At 47.1% G+C, this 14,007-nt stretch overlaps 1 protein-coding gene across 6 annotated transcripts in view; it reads left to right on the top strand.

The window, feature by feature from the left end:
- The window catches only part of KAZN (kazrin, periplakin interacting protein), a 728,345-nt gene extending 714,338 nt beyond the window's left edge, over positions 1 to 14,007 (top strand). For all 6 annotated transcript variants that reach the window (XM_038376718.2, XM_043500175.1, XM_038376720.2 and 3 more), the window contains 2 exons: positions 4,926 to 5,058; positions 10,983 to 14,007. In XM_038376718.2, the coding sequence (XP_038232646.1) occupies positions 4,926 to 5,058; positions 10,983 to 11,147 (298 nt within the window). In that variant the 3' untranslated portion in view covers positions 11,148 to 14,007. The remainder of the gene's footprint in view (positions 1 to 4,925; positions 5,059 to 10,982) is intronic.

The raw sequence follows: 14,007 nt of genomic DNA, 5'->3' as shown, positions 1-14,007 counted from the left end.
CCTAAGTACCCTCCTCTGCTGGGCCACCTCTCTGGCCGGGTTCGCTGAAGCCCCTGTAGTCAGGTTCCCTGGGCCCTGGTGCCCAATGCGTCCTTAGGGCTTAACCCCTTCCTGCCCGCGCTGTAGTCAGGGGACAGGTGGCGGCTGGGTTATGTTGGTGGCCAGCAGAAGCCTGGAGGTGTTAGCTGCCTTTCGACACTGTGTGGGCAGGAAGGGACAAGCTGCTCCTAGCCACAGGGGAGTAATGGGGGTGGGAAGAGATGAGTTCTGCAAAGACATGGGCCAAGTCATCCCTTTCCCCCACCCCTGCCCCCCCATGGCTGGAAGCAACTCCCATCCCTTCCCTCCCCGAAAGGCTGCTGCTGGCCACATTCTGGTATGAATCCTGGCTGAAATCTGGGGGGGGGGCAAGAGACCCTGAGTCTCCCCGCCCCCATTTGTTGCCTTGGAAAGACACGGTGCCAGGTGCCAGGTACCAGGAGAGGCAGGCCCATCCCAAGGCCCCAGCCAGGCATGAAGGGCAGAGAGCACCAGGCAGGGAGGGTTGGGTCGGTCAGTCACAGTCACACACCCCCAGCGAGAGAGAGGTGGACATGTGCGTGTGGGACCTCTCCCCGTGTGGACACTAAAGCCTTAAAGATAAGAAGGTAAATAAAAAGAATCCAATTATACTGAGTAGTTGGATTCTTTTTATTTACCTTCTTATCTTTAAGCAGCTTTTTAACAGGGGCTCAGTCAGCTTGAAGTTAATTTGAATGTTTATAGAGCATAGTTCTGACTGATTGCCATTGAACTCATTTGAATATGAGTAATTTTACCAGGTGTCCCTTTTCAGCATTGGGAAATGTGGTCAGCCTAGGTTTGTGTCAAATTATCACGGCTTACTTTAATTGTAACAACCACCCATTAAAAAAACATTTGAGCTGTTTTTAATTTTTGTTGATTGAAAGAAATCCCCGTGTGACAGTCTTTCAGAGGGTATTAACTGTCCTTTTGGATGTGAAAAAGAGATGAAGTTAGCTGAGGTGGTCTGGAGAGGGTATTGTTGCTGCTGGTGACGTCCAGTCCTGTTTTCTTTTAGACAGAACACACGCGCACACACCGGGAGAAAAAAAGAACAGCTAAACTAGAAAATACAGCTTCTGTTTCTGGTGCTGACTTTCACTTGCAACTTTGCTGCTGGAGTAACGCAGGCACGGCCCAATGTCTTATCAGCTACACTGAGCTCGTTCCAGCGCAGGGCTGTTTAGGGCATTGCTTTTAGCTTGTTAAGCTCACTCCTTCCAGTCCATGTCTTCCTCTTCCCCCGCATCCATGTTGTGACCACCCGCCCCCCCCCCCCCGGTCAACAATGTCCAAGGAAATGGAAAAATATGCCACTAATTTCCAACATAAACATTTTCACCCATCTCTAGAATCTTTCCGCTCATTCTTATGCCGCCCTGTGACTTTACCAGGAGCCTTGCAAATCCCTTAGCACAGTTCTTGTAACTTAAACAATCCAGTTAGTATCAGGCTCTTTATCGCCTCTTTTTGCTGACTTTTACAAACAACTTTGTATAACAGGCTGAGTTGGACTTCAGTTACCTGGGGCAACATAGAGTACAGGCTGCTGCACTGGGGCTCTGCAGGGCGTATTTGGCACTCATTCACTGCATGGCACTTCTGTCCACGCAAGCAGGATTTATGCAAAGTATCCAGTTGAGAGAGGAGAAGGGAATTCTCCTGCAAATTTCCAGTGGAGGCAGTGAGATTTCAAGCTTTTGCAGGCCCGACTACACAGATGGCTCTGGTTAGTTGGCTCACCCGAAACAGATGGTTCACATTGCAAATATTGTGCGTTTGTTTGCACACACGTACACACACCCGCAAAGAGCACAGGCAAATTGGGAGCCCTAGAGCTTCTGAGCTCTCAGTACTGTACAAGCAATTTGCTGTGTTGACAGCAGAAGACTTTGTCTGGGGATGGCAGCATTGTACGTTGCAGAACCCATCCACTAGAAAGCGATATTTCTGCCTGCCCTGATTACTGACTGCTCTGTTACTGTCACAATGAGAAGCAGCAGTCAGAATGGCAAAGGCACAAAACCTGGCATCAAAACCAGCTGTCTAAAGGATGGCTCATGGCATTGCTAATGAGTTATGGGAAGGATTTCACTGCTAGGTCAGCTGTTGAAATCCAATGTGTCAGGAGTAACTTTAAAGATGCTACCATATTACTGGGTCTTTGGAGACCTATACAGAATAAGTTGGGGGTTTTCAGTCCATCATCCCAACTGGTAGAAGAGGCAGAGAGGTCAGGGCTGAAATGTGTCTGGAAAACATCCCCATCCTCATTTCCAGGGATGGTCCCTTCAGGTAAGGATAGAGGGGCAGTGAGAGGAAGTTTACTCTGCCTTTCTCCAGGCTATACCTGTTCAGGGGTGAAGCAGGATATGAGATGATCATGGTAGTGCCTGAGAGGGACCTTACAGAGGGGGAACCAGGAGGCACCATCCTGAATCCGTTTCTCCCATTAGAGGAATCCAGAGTTGTCAGCAATGGTTTCTCCCTCCTGCAGAGAGGGAATAAGACCAGCATAGCAGCCAGAGAGCTAGAGCTAATAAGGGGCCAGCAGCAGCAGCAGCAGGAGGAGATGGAAAGGCTGGTGAGATAAAAGAGTTGCTTCCCAAGTAGTTGTGTAAAATCAAAGCACGTCCATTGACAATGGAGAGGCTGAACGATCCTGGCCCCATGATGTCTCAGAATGGAGCCTAGCCCACTGCTGGCCACAGGAGATTGGCTTGTGAGATCAAATGACACTTGTGAAGAAAAGGGGAATGTCCATGAAAGGCACAAAAGCGAGGCAGGTGCAGGGACTGACTTGGACCCTATGTCTCTCGAGAGAGCAGAGGAGCAGCAAAAAGATTTCTTTGTGCCGCCGTGTCCCTACCATCTAACGCTGCAGAGCGAGAAGAAAACCTGGCTGCCAGGGACTGTGGCACTGGGCGGAATGGCTGCTGGGAGGAAGAAAGCCAGGGTGTCGATTGATGGGAAGGCAAATGGAAAGCGACTAGATGACAGCAAGGAGCAGGTGACATGCACTGCGAGCAATGGAGAGGACTGGACTTTGTCACAGCACAAAAGGATTGGAGCCAGCCGTTCTAATTGTGGATGGCGCAAGAAAGGGGATGAATTACACCCCCCTCCTCCAGGAAAAGCAATCCTAGAATCAAGCCAAAGCAATTTCTCCTTTGGAATAGAGCTTCTAGTGCCAAAGCAGGGTCAGCTGTCCAGATTAGCACATACACCTGCTTTGTGTTGTAATCAGTTCTCTGCTGGAGGCCATCCTAGTGTTCACTATCCAATGCCTTTGATTTTTCTGGCCAAGCCAGTTTAGAGCTCTGGTCCACTTTGGGTATGTCAAAGAAGTCCCACCACTGCTAGTACATGCATGTGGGAGCATCTGGAGCCACCTAACCTTGCAGACGGGAAAGGGGCCTGGTATGTCTTCCTCCCTGCACCCTGTAAAAATCTCTCTTTGGCAAATGTACCCTCATCTATATACAACTGGAAAGCCCGGAGTGCTGATCAGTGCCTGAAGTTCATTATTTTGGGAAGCAGGAATTTGTTGCTCCGAGTCAGAGCACAGATGGAGCTGACCTCTTCTGAAGCTTTTGGGGATGTGGAGCCAGGTTTTTGTTCACCTCATTATAGACACAGGGGCCAGGCGGAAAGTTTGGCTCTGAATCTGGCCTTTCACAAATACTGGGTTTGTTGAAGTTTTGTATTGGGCCTGACTCTGGCGGACAGTATTGGCTCATGAGACTATTGGCCAGTCACTAGTACCTGACACTTGAGAGGAAGGCAAAAAAGCCGTACACTTGGCCAGGTATGCACCTCTACACCTGGGGGGGGGGGATTCTTTCTTGATCCCTGCGGCCATCACAATACACTGTGCAGAATGAGAACACATTAGTCCTGCCCGAGGTGAAAGTAAGTTGGATGACTTACCGGTACGCCGGAGTCCTGAGCAGGGGGCGTGGCCTCAACCGGAAGAGGCAGGGCCTTAAATCCCCAGGCCCTTTAAATCTTGATTTAAAATCTTGATTTAAAGGGCCCGGGGCTCCAGCTGCAGTAATGGCGGCTGGGAGCCTGGGGCCCTTTAAATCACCCCCGAGCTACCGGCTGCAGAGGCGGCTGGGGGCTCGGGGCGATTTAAAGGGCTCAGGGCTCCAGCTGCCGCTACCGCAGCAGAACCCCGGGCCCTTTAAATCACTGAGGAGCCCTGGAGGCTCCCGGCTGCCACCACTACCCCGGGGCTCTGGGCTCTGGCAGAGCTTTAAAGGGCCTGGGGCTCCGCTGTGGTAGCGGCTGCCGGAGCCCCGAGCCCTTTAAATCCCGGCCTGAGCCCTGCTGCCCGAGCCCTGGGGTAGCGGCAGCCGAGCTCTGGCAGGGATATAAAGGGCCCGGGGCTCCAGCCGCTGCTACTGTCCTGGCCCTTTAATTCCCCTCCGGAGCCTACCCCAGGGCTTCGGCAACAGGGCTCCGGCAGGGATTTAAAGGGCCCCGGGTCGGTAGCGGTGGCTGGAGCTCTGGGGCCATTTAAATCCCTGCTGGAGCCCCGCCATTGCCACTACCCCAGGGCTTTAACTTGCCACCTGGGAAAGCTGGTCCCGGTACGGCGCACTGGCTCTTACCAGTACGCCGTATGGGAGCGTACCGGCTTACTTTCACCTTTGGTGCTGCCCTAGCATATATGTTACAATTTGAGCCTCAGTTATTGGCTTTCACGGATGCCTGTTATAACTGGGCATCAGATGAACCAGTCCTTTTAAAAAATCCAGCCACCACTTGTTTGGTTTGGTGGATTTTGAATGTGGCTCTTTCGTTTACTGGCTCCACATTAAAAACTTCTGTGAGATGAGTGCCTGTTCATTGTTCAGCCCTACAGGTGTTCTAGAGAGCGAGCGGTATGGACCGTCGACTGTCATCCAACAGGGTTCACTCAGGTGGGCCTCCAGCGTTACCAAGCAGAGCAAGGAGGAGGGGAACGGCTTAAAATGCAAAGCAAGCCGGGTAAGTCTGTTTACATTTTTACAGCGGAAGCTGGAGGGGAGGTGAATATGACACTATGACTCGAACTGGTTACTAAACACTACTGAAAAATCTGAGCCTGAGCTGTTTTGAAAATATGACTTGATGACTGCTTACTCGGGCTCAGATCCCCTTTCCCTGCTGCTCTCCCTTTGAGGTTTGATCTCTTCACTTTTATGGTCCTATCAGTACAGCCTATGGAGGTTCATATAGAGACCAATGGGAAACTGGACAGGCAATACAACTCTAGATTGCCCTAGTAAACCCCTCTGCATTTTTTCCCCACTGATGCTAATAACAGTTATCAACCAGGTGTGTGAGTAAGGGCATTAAGCAGCATAATGCAAGATGGGTGACTATAAATCATATTCTTTACAGTAATTAAATTGCACTGAAAAACCTTTTTGTGTCCAGGGAAAGTTGGCATTTTTAAGCCTGGAATTTATGTGATGAGTAGCTCAATAACAAACCAATTATAACTTGCACAGGATGGGCCATTTAATTACCACATCCAAATTACTCCCCTCTCCCAGCTGGAAATGACTGATTTTCTGCTTGGAGTTGTCATTTCATCTCCATGATAATTGGGGATGTAAATACTCAGAAGAGGCATGTGTGAGCTAATGAAATAATTAATTGCATTCATTTTAAAATTAGCGCTCTGTGTGTGTGTGTGTGTGTGTGTGTGTGTGTATTAAACTATTTCTTACATTATATATAATGTAAAAAATACTTTCTAAATATTTCTAAGACTATTTTAAATAGTCTTATACACGTGGGTGTTGGGCCAACAGTCTAAAGCAGTCCAGTGCAATGGCAGAGTCAAAGCTTTCTCTAGAGATGTCAAGGGAGCCCTGGTTGAGCCCTTTTGTAGGGTTAGGGAGGTTTCAGAGTAGCAGCCGTGTTAGTCTGTATTCGCAAAAAGAAAAGGAGGACTTGTGGCACCTTAGAGACTAACAAATTTATTAGAGCATAAGCTTTCGTGAGCTACAGCTCATTTCATCAGATGCATTTGGTGGAAAATACAGAGGAGAGATTTATATACATACACAGAGAACATGAAACAATGGGTTTATCATACACACTGTAAGGAGAGTGATCACTTAAGATGAGCCATCACCAGCAGCGGGGGGGGGAAAGGAGGAAAACCTTTCATGGTGACAAGCAAGGTAGGCTATTTCCAGCAGTTAACAAGAACATCTGAGGAACAGTGGGGGGTGGGGTGGGGGGGGAGAAATACCATGGGGAAATAGTTTTACTTTGTGTAATGACTCATCCATTCCCAGTCTCTATTCAAGCCTAAGTTAATTGTATCCAGTTTGCAAATTAATTCCAATTCAGCAGTCTCTCGTTGGAGTCTGTTTTTGAAGTTTTTTTGTTGAACGATAGCCACTCTCAGGTCTGTAATCGAGTGACTGGAGAGATTGAAGTGTTCTCCGACTGGTTTTTGAATGTTATAATTCTTGACATCTGATTTGTGTCCATTTATTCTTTTACGTAGAGACTGTCCAGTTTGACCAATGTACATGGCAGAGGGGCATTGCTGGCACATGATGGCATATATCACATCGGTAGATGCACAGGTGAACGAGCCTCTGATAGTGTGTCTGATGTGATTAGGCCCTATGATGGTGTCCCCTGAATAGATATGTGGACAGAGTTGGCAACGGACTTTGTTGCAAGGATAGGTTCCTGGGTTAGTGGTTCTGTTGTGTGGTGTGTGGTTGCTGGTGAGTATTTGCTTCAGGTTGGGGGGCTGTCTGTAAGCAAGGACTGGCCTGTCTCCCAAGATCTGTGAGAGTGATGGGTCGTCCTTCAGGATAGGTTGTAGATCCTTGATGATGCATTGGAGAGGTTTTAGTTGAGGGCTGAAGGTGATGGCTAGTGGCGTTCTGTTATTTTCTTTGTTGGGCCTGTCCTATAGTAGGTGACTTCTGGGTACTCTTCTGGCTCTGTCAATCTGTTTCTTCACTTCAGCAGGTGGGTATTGTAGTTGAAGGAATGCATGATAGAGATCTTGTAGGTGTTTGTCTCTGTCTGAGGGGTTGGAGCAAATGCGGTTATATCGTAGAGCTTGGCTGTAGACAATGGATCGTGTTATATGATCTGGATGAAAGCTAGAGGCATGTGGGTAGGAATAGCGGTCAGTAGGTTTCCGATATAGGGTGGTGTTTATGTGACCATTGCTTATTAGCACCGTAGTGTCCAGGAAGTGGATCTCTTGTGTGGACTGGTCCAGGCTGAGGTTGATGGTGGGATGGAAATTGTAGAAATCATGGTGGAATTAGGAGACGAGAGCTGAGGAGACCTCCTAATGCCCCTACTCTACTTGCGCTACATTGATGACATCTTCATCATCTGGACCCATGGAAAAGAAGCCCTTGAGGAATTCCACCATGATTTCAACAATTTCCATCCCACCATCAACCTCAGCCTGGACCAGTCCACACAAGAGATCTACTTCCTGGACACTACGGTGCTAATAAGCAATGGTCACATAAACACCACCCTATATCGGAAACCTACTGACCGCTATTCCTACCCACATGCCTCTAGCTTTCATCCAGATCATACCACACGATCCATTGTCTACAGCCAAGCTCTACGATATAACCACATTTGCTCCAACCCATCAGACAGAGACAAACACCTACAAGATCTCTATCATGCATTCCTACAACTACAATACCCACCTGCTGAAGTGAAGAAACAGATTGACAGAGCCAGAAGAGTACCCAGAAGTCACCTACTACAGGACAGGCCCAACAAAGAAAATAACAGAACACCACTAGCCATCACCTTCAGCCCCCAACTAAAACCTCTCCAATGCATCATCAAGGATCTACAACCTATCCTGAAGGACGACCCATCACTCTCACAGATCTTGGGAGACAGGCCAGTCCTTGCTTACAGACAGCCCCCCAACCTGAAGCAAATACTCACCAGCAACCATACACCACACAACAGAACCACTAACCCAGGAACCTATCCTTGCAACAAAGCCCGTTGCCAACTCTGTCCACATATCTATTCAGGGGACACCATCATAGGGCCTAATCACATCAGACACACTATCAGAGGCTCGTTCACCGGCGCATCTACCAATGTGATATATGCCATCATGTGCCAGCAATGCCCCTCTGCCATGTACATTGGTCAAACTGGACAGTCTCTACGTAAAAGAATAAATGGACACAAATCAGATGTCAAGAATTATAACATTCAAAAACCAGTCGGAGAACACTTCAATCTCTCCAGTCACTCGATTACAGACCTGAGAGTGGCTATCGTTCAACAAAAAAACTTCAAAAACAGACTCCAACGAGAGACTGCTGAATTGGAATTAATTTGCAAACTGGATACAATTAATTTAGGCTTGAATAGAGACTGGGAATGGATGAGTCATTACACAAAGTAAAACTATTTCCCCACGGTATTTCTCCCCCCCACCCCACCCCCCACTGTTCCTCAGATGTTCTTGTTAACTGCTGGAAATAGCCTACCTTGCTTGTCACCATGAAAGGTTTTCCTCCTTTCCCCCCCCTGCTGCTGGTGATGGCTCATCTTAAGTGATCACTCTCCTTACAGTGTGTATGATAAAACCCATTTTTTCATGTTCTCTGTGTGTGTATATAAATCTCCCCTCTGTATTTTCCATCAAATGCATCCGATGAAGTGAGCTGTAGCTCACAAAAGCTTATGCTCAAATAAATTTGTTAGTCTCTAAGGTGCCACAAGTCCTCCTTTTCTTTTTGCAGGGTTAGTATCTTATGTTGCTTTCTAGCGCCCCTTGCTGGCCAGCATTATGAACTCCATTGACTGGCAATGTGCCTGCCACTCCAGATGGCTGGAAGGGGGTTCAGCCTGAAAAAGGGCTGGAATCTCAGCTGGTCCAAACTGAAATCTCTCCATTGACTTTAATGGTGCTGTACTGATTAATGCCAGTGGAGGAACTGGACCTGGGTCTTTAGGGTTAAAGGGGAAACAATGGGGGACTTCAGGACAGACTATGAAACCATCCCCCCCAACAACCTCTTCCTTAGGAACAACAGATAGAGAACACAGAGTCCCTGATGGAAGCTGGAGGGTGGTTGTTTGGAAGTATGGAGCAGGATGCAAACTATGCAAACATATTTCAAGCCTTAATTTGAGGCTATAATCAGAGAAGCCATTTTTTAAAGTATGGGTGGATTCTCCTCTGAAAAGTAACTGTAAAAATGCCACCCTGGAACTTCCCTGGTGGTTGTAGCTCAGTGACTCGGGGTTAGATTCACCCAGATTACAAGCACAAAATAATAAATTCCTAACCGCCAGCCCTGCAAACTGTGGGTCTAATTCTGCTACCTTTACTCATGCCGAGTCGTCCCTCGTTATGTGGGTAGTTTGACTGGAAGTACCCTGAGTACAAGTGGCAGAATTGGGCCCCTCAGCAAGGGAGCTGACAATCAAGCTGTTGGCTGATATGACTGGCAATGAAGAATCTGCAGACAGAACTTAAAAATTCTATTGAGGACACCTGAGCCAGAATAGATTCATTTTGTTCTCCTGGCACCTTAGAGACTAACAAATTTATTTGAGCATAAGCTTTCATGAGCTACAGCTCACTTCATTGGATGCATTCATCTACATGCATCTGATGAAGTGAGCCGTAGCTCACGAAAGCTTATGCTCAAATAAATTTGTTAGTCTCTAAGGTGCCACAAGTACTCCTTTTCTTTTTGCGAATACAGACTAACATGGCTGCTACTCTGAAACCTGTCATCTTGTTCTCCTGCAGCTGTGTTGGCTGGACAAAGATAAGCGTACAAAAGCAATAGGAACCTGTTTTAGTCAGCTGAGCCAGTAAGACAGACTCAGGGAACCAGATCTGTGGTGTAAAGAAGAGCAAGATTTAGAGTCACTTTTGTGCTTATTACTACACTTTAACAAAAAATACCTTTTTCTTACTCAATACAAATGCAGCCCTGCTGACTTTTACTCAAAAAACATTCTTGTCTCCTCTTAGAACAGCCAGTCCAGCTACTGGTGAGTGAGCTGGATTTGATACCTCCTTGGGAATCAACCAGTGCCCTTGCCATTCTGATTACAGAATCGGTATTAATGCTATCGGTGCAAGAGGCAGAACTCACAGGGTTTGACTCTGCAGATCAGATCCTCAGCTGGTGTAAATCAGCATCACTCCATTGACTCCAGTGGTGCTATGCTAACTTACACCAGACAAGGATCTTGTCCTCAGGGGTATGTCTACACTGCAATTAAAAACCCATGGCTGGTCTGTGCTAGGTGACTCAGGCATGTGGGGTTCGGGCTAAGGGGCTGTTTAATTTCAGTGTAGACATTTGGGCTCAGGCTGGAGCCCAAGCTCTGGGACCCTCCCCGCTTGCAGTGTCCCATAGCCCGGGCTCCAGTCTATACTGCTATTAGATAGCCCATTAGACTGAGCCCGAGTCTGTTGGCAGGGGCCAGCTGTGGGTTTTTAATACCCTCAGATTCCAGATTGAGTTTCCAGTGCTGGCAATTAGAGAAACAAACCTTTGATTTGTATTCTGAGCAAATTTGGATCTGGAAGCTCTTGCGATATGGAACTCTGCGGCAATGACATCTTTACAATCCTACTTCTGACTGTACGTGGATTTTAAAGGAGCTGGGGTCAGTTCTTGATTAAGCAGATCTGGTGCCTCCTTCCCTCCATGACACTATTGTGCATCCTGTCTCTTTCTCCCCATGAGATTAGAATCATAGGACTGGAAGGGACCTTGAGAAGTCATCTACTCCAGTCCCCTGCACTCGTGGCAGGACTAAGTATTATCTAGACCATCTCTGACAGGTGTTTTTTCTAACCTGCTCTTAAAAATTGCCATACAATGATGGTGATTATCCTTACATTCCTCTGGTTTCATTTGCAGCTTCCCCTGGGGAAAATTGGAAGGGGATTCAGTGGAAAAGACACTGATTTCCATGATGACTATGGATCTCTCAGAAACGAAGAGTGCTGTGAGGACATGAAGCTAAGTAGGCCAGAGCAGTGCCGCTTGGAACGCTTTGGTAGTCTGGAAGTCACCAATGTGTAATGAATTGGATTGTTCAGGCAACACAGGACTCACTGAAATCAACGGTGACATTGTGGCCAGCAAATGGGAAAGAAATCTGAAAAGGATGAATGAAATGCACGCTTCTTGGGTTGTACATATTGTAGCCGTTGCTAGAGGCAAACTCTGTTCAAACCTAACACCGTGGCATGTCTTTGTTTAAAGTGTCTGTATTGTGTTAATGCTGGGGGACCCAGATAAACCCAGTACTGATTCCCTATAGTAAAAGATTTCCAGAAAGCATTCCAGAAAATTTTCAGAGACCCTCTGTGAAATGATAGTGATGTCCAGCCAATGACCTGACTGATCCATTCTTCTCTCTGGGTGGGACCCCCAAAAATATAAAATGCACTCATGGGATGACTGTGGGCCCCCAGGACTGCCAGCTTGAATGGGGCAGGAAAGACCAGCCCCAGTGAGATTGCTTCCAGTTGTCATGACCCAGCATCAGCCCATCATGTTTGTCTACTGCTTTAATGTCACACTGGGGAGAAAGGATAAAAAGAGAGAGGAAACATGAGGAGGAAGCGAAATTAGGTGAATGAAAATCAACCCGTATTTTGGAACAGTGTGGGGAGCCGGGAGGGATATGGCCCTTTGGGTCACCCTCCGTGCTGCCACTGACCCTCATTATGCAAAGTGGTGAACACCTGCTGGGAGCGCTGCAGGGAGATCAGTGGGAAGTGAGGCAGTGAAACGCCTCCCACTCAGAACCTTGAAGGATCGGGCCCTTTCATTGTTCTCAAGTGCATAGATCCCATGGTGAGCCGTGCTTTAGAAATACCATGGATAGACAGTAATGTCAGGCAAGGGCAGTACTTCCTCATCTGAAGTCACTTCAGCGTTGTGCAGCAAGAGTTCAAAAACCTGACTCACCTCTCAGCCCCTGGAGCACTCACAGCTTCCAGAATTGACAGATACCATCTGTAGGAGCAGCCCTACACTTTCAGCCTGCAATCCCATGTGATTTCACCAACATGGGCAAGGTTTCAGTGCCTGGGTGGGATACCTGCTAGGAAGTGCCTGTTGCTACAAGAAGCAATGCCGGCAATTCCGTAGGTGACATTTTTCCCTGTGAGTCAGTCCTGAGCCAGTGCCCCAGCACGGCATTGAGGAGCTTATGCTGTTGGAGGTGTCCTCGCTCCAATTAAAAATGTGGAAAGATGAGCTCCTGCTCACAGAGTGTTGGTCCTGATATCTTGGCCAAATTCAAACCTTGGTACACACGTGCCTAGCGTCTTATAATAGTTCCCTTCCCTCCCTATGAATGATTGTTTAGTGTGTCTGGCATAGGATGGGTACTGTCTTCCTCCCCAGAGGTGGATGCATTTCAGCTGTGACTGAGCAAGCTCTTTGCTGCAGTCTGTAAAGCACTTTGGGGACTTTCTGGCTCAGTGGTTCTGTATTATTATCAGTATGGTCTTACTGTGGAACAATTATTGCTAAAAATTTCTGGGTACAAAGGACACTTTCATTTATTTATTAGAAGTTATTGAAGCTCATCGGAGCTCTGGGTTCTAAGTAAATGTTTTCTTTTTGATGAAACATATTGTTGGGCAGGCAGCTGTTGGGTTTGTTTTAGGCATGATGGCCTTGCTCCAGCTCTGCCAGTTTCCACCATCTGAGGATCTGGCCCAGTACAGTCAAGTGGCTCACTAAGGGGGAGTAGCTCAGAGTGGCTCACAGTGAGGAAAGATCAATTTTACACATTTAAGGCCACAGAGTAGATGTCAGACAAGCCTTTTGGAAAACTGAAATGAAGAGATTCCCTGGGACTACAAGGTTCATTAGCATGAATGACGAAAAATGAAAGGCGGGGTGGGGGGGAGATCAAGAAAGCAGAATATGAAACTCAAATCTCTGTCCAGAGGAGAACATCACTTACAACACATATTTTCTGCTTCACTCTTTTCCTCTCTCTCTTTTTTCTTTTCCTCTTGGGTATTGAGCGGGACAAACAAGTATTTAGAAAAAGGAATTTTAAATATACGGAGCTGAATTCTGATCTCACTTACAGACAGGTAGCGCCACAGTCCAGGGTGCCTGGCATCTCTGAAAATTAGGCAACTTAGCTGCCTGAATATGGATTTAGGAGCAATCAGCTAGCATGCTAGAGGCTGCACCTGCTAGGGGCATATGTGCCTAACTCCCATTGAATCAATGAGAGTTAGTTAGGTGCCTATCTGCATCCTTACGCACCAAAACAGCTTTAAAAATCTGGCCTATTGGCCCTAATTCAGCTGGTATTTGAGCATGTGACTAACCTCAAGCATGTGAGCAATCCCATTGATTTCAGTGGGACCACTTGTGTGCTTAAAGTTAGGTACCTGCTTAAGTGCTTAGATCTTAAGTGACACATAAATCTTGTGTGTGTTCTCTGCATGGGGTGAATTTCACATTCCAGGCCCAATACCGCAGCTGCTCCATGGGCATAATGGCTGCAGAGAGCATATTTGAGTTGATCCAAAGCTCCTGGAAGTTAATGGAAAGACCCACATTTTCAGATGGCTTCGCATCAGGCCCCCACACAATTTCTTAACTAAGGGCCTGATCTAAAGCTTATTAAAACCAATGTGAGTTTTTCCATTGACATTAGTGGGTTTTGGATCAGGCCCTTACATTTTAGTCAGATATTAAGACTTACTGAATTCTCTAGGGAAATCTGTAGTCCAAATGCCAGCTTTGCATCAATGAGCTCCGCTGACAACTGAAAGCAACCATTCAGTGAACACTAAGATACCGTTTACTGTTTCTCTAGGAAAGGAACCATGACTTGTGTGTCATGTGAAAGCTATTTCAGTATCATTGGTGTATTCAGATGTTAAATACCTTGTTTTAATAA

Source organism: Dermochelys coriacea, chromosome 18 (assembly GCF_009764565.3).
Source record: "Dermochelys coriacea isolate rDerCor1 chromosome 18, rDerCor1.pri.v4, whole genome shotgun sequence".
Classification (NCBI taxonomy): Eukaryota; Metazoa; Chordata; order Testudines; family Dermochelyidae; genus Dermochelys; species Dermochelys coriacea.
The sequence above is the reverse complement of the archived record's forward strand: the minus strand, read 5'-3'. Positions and strand labels throughout refer to the sequence as shown.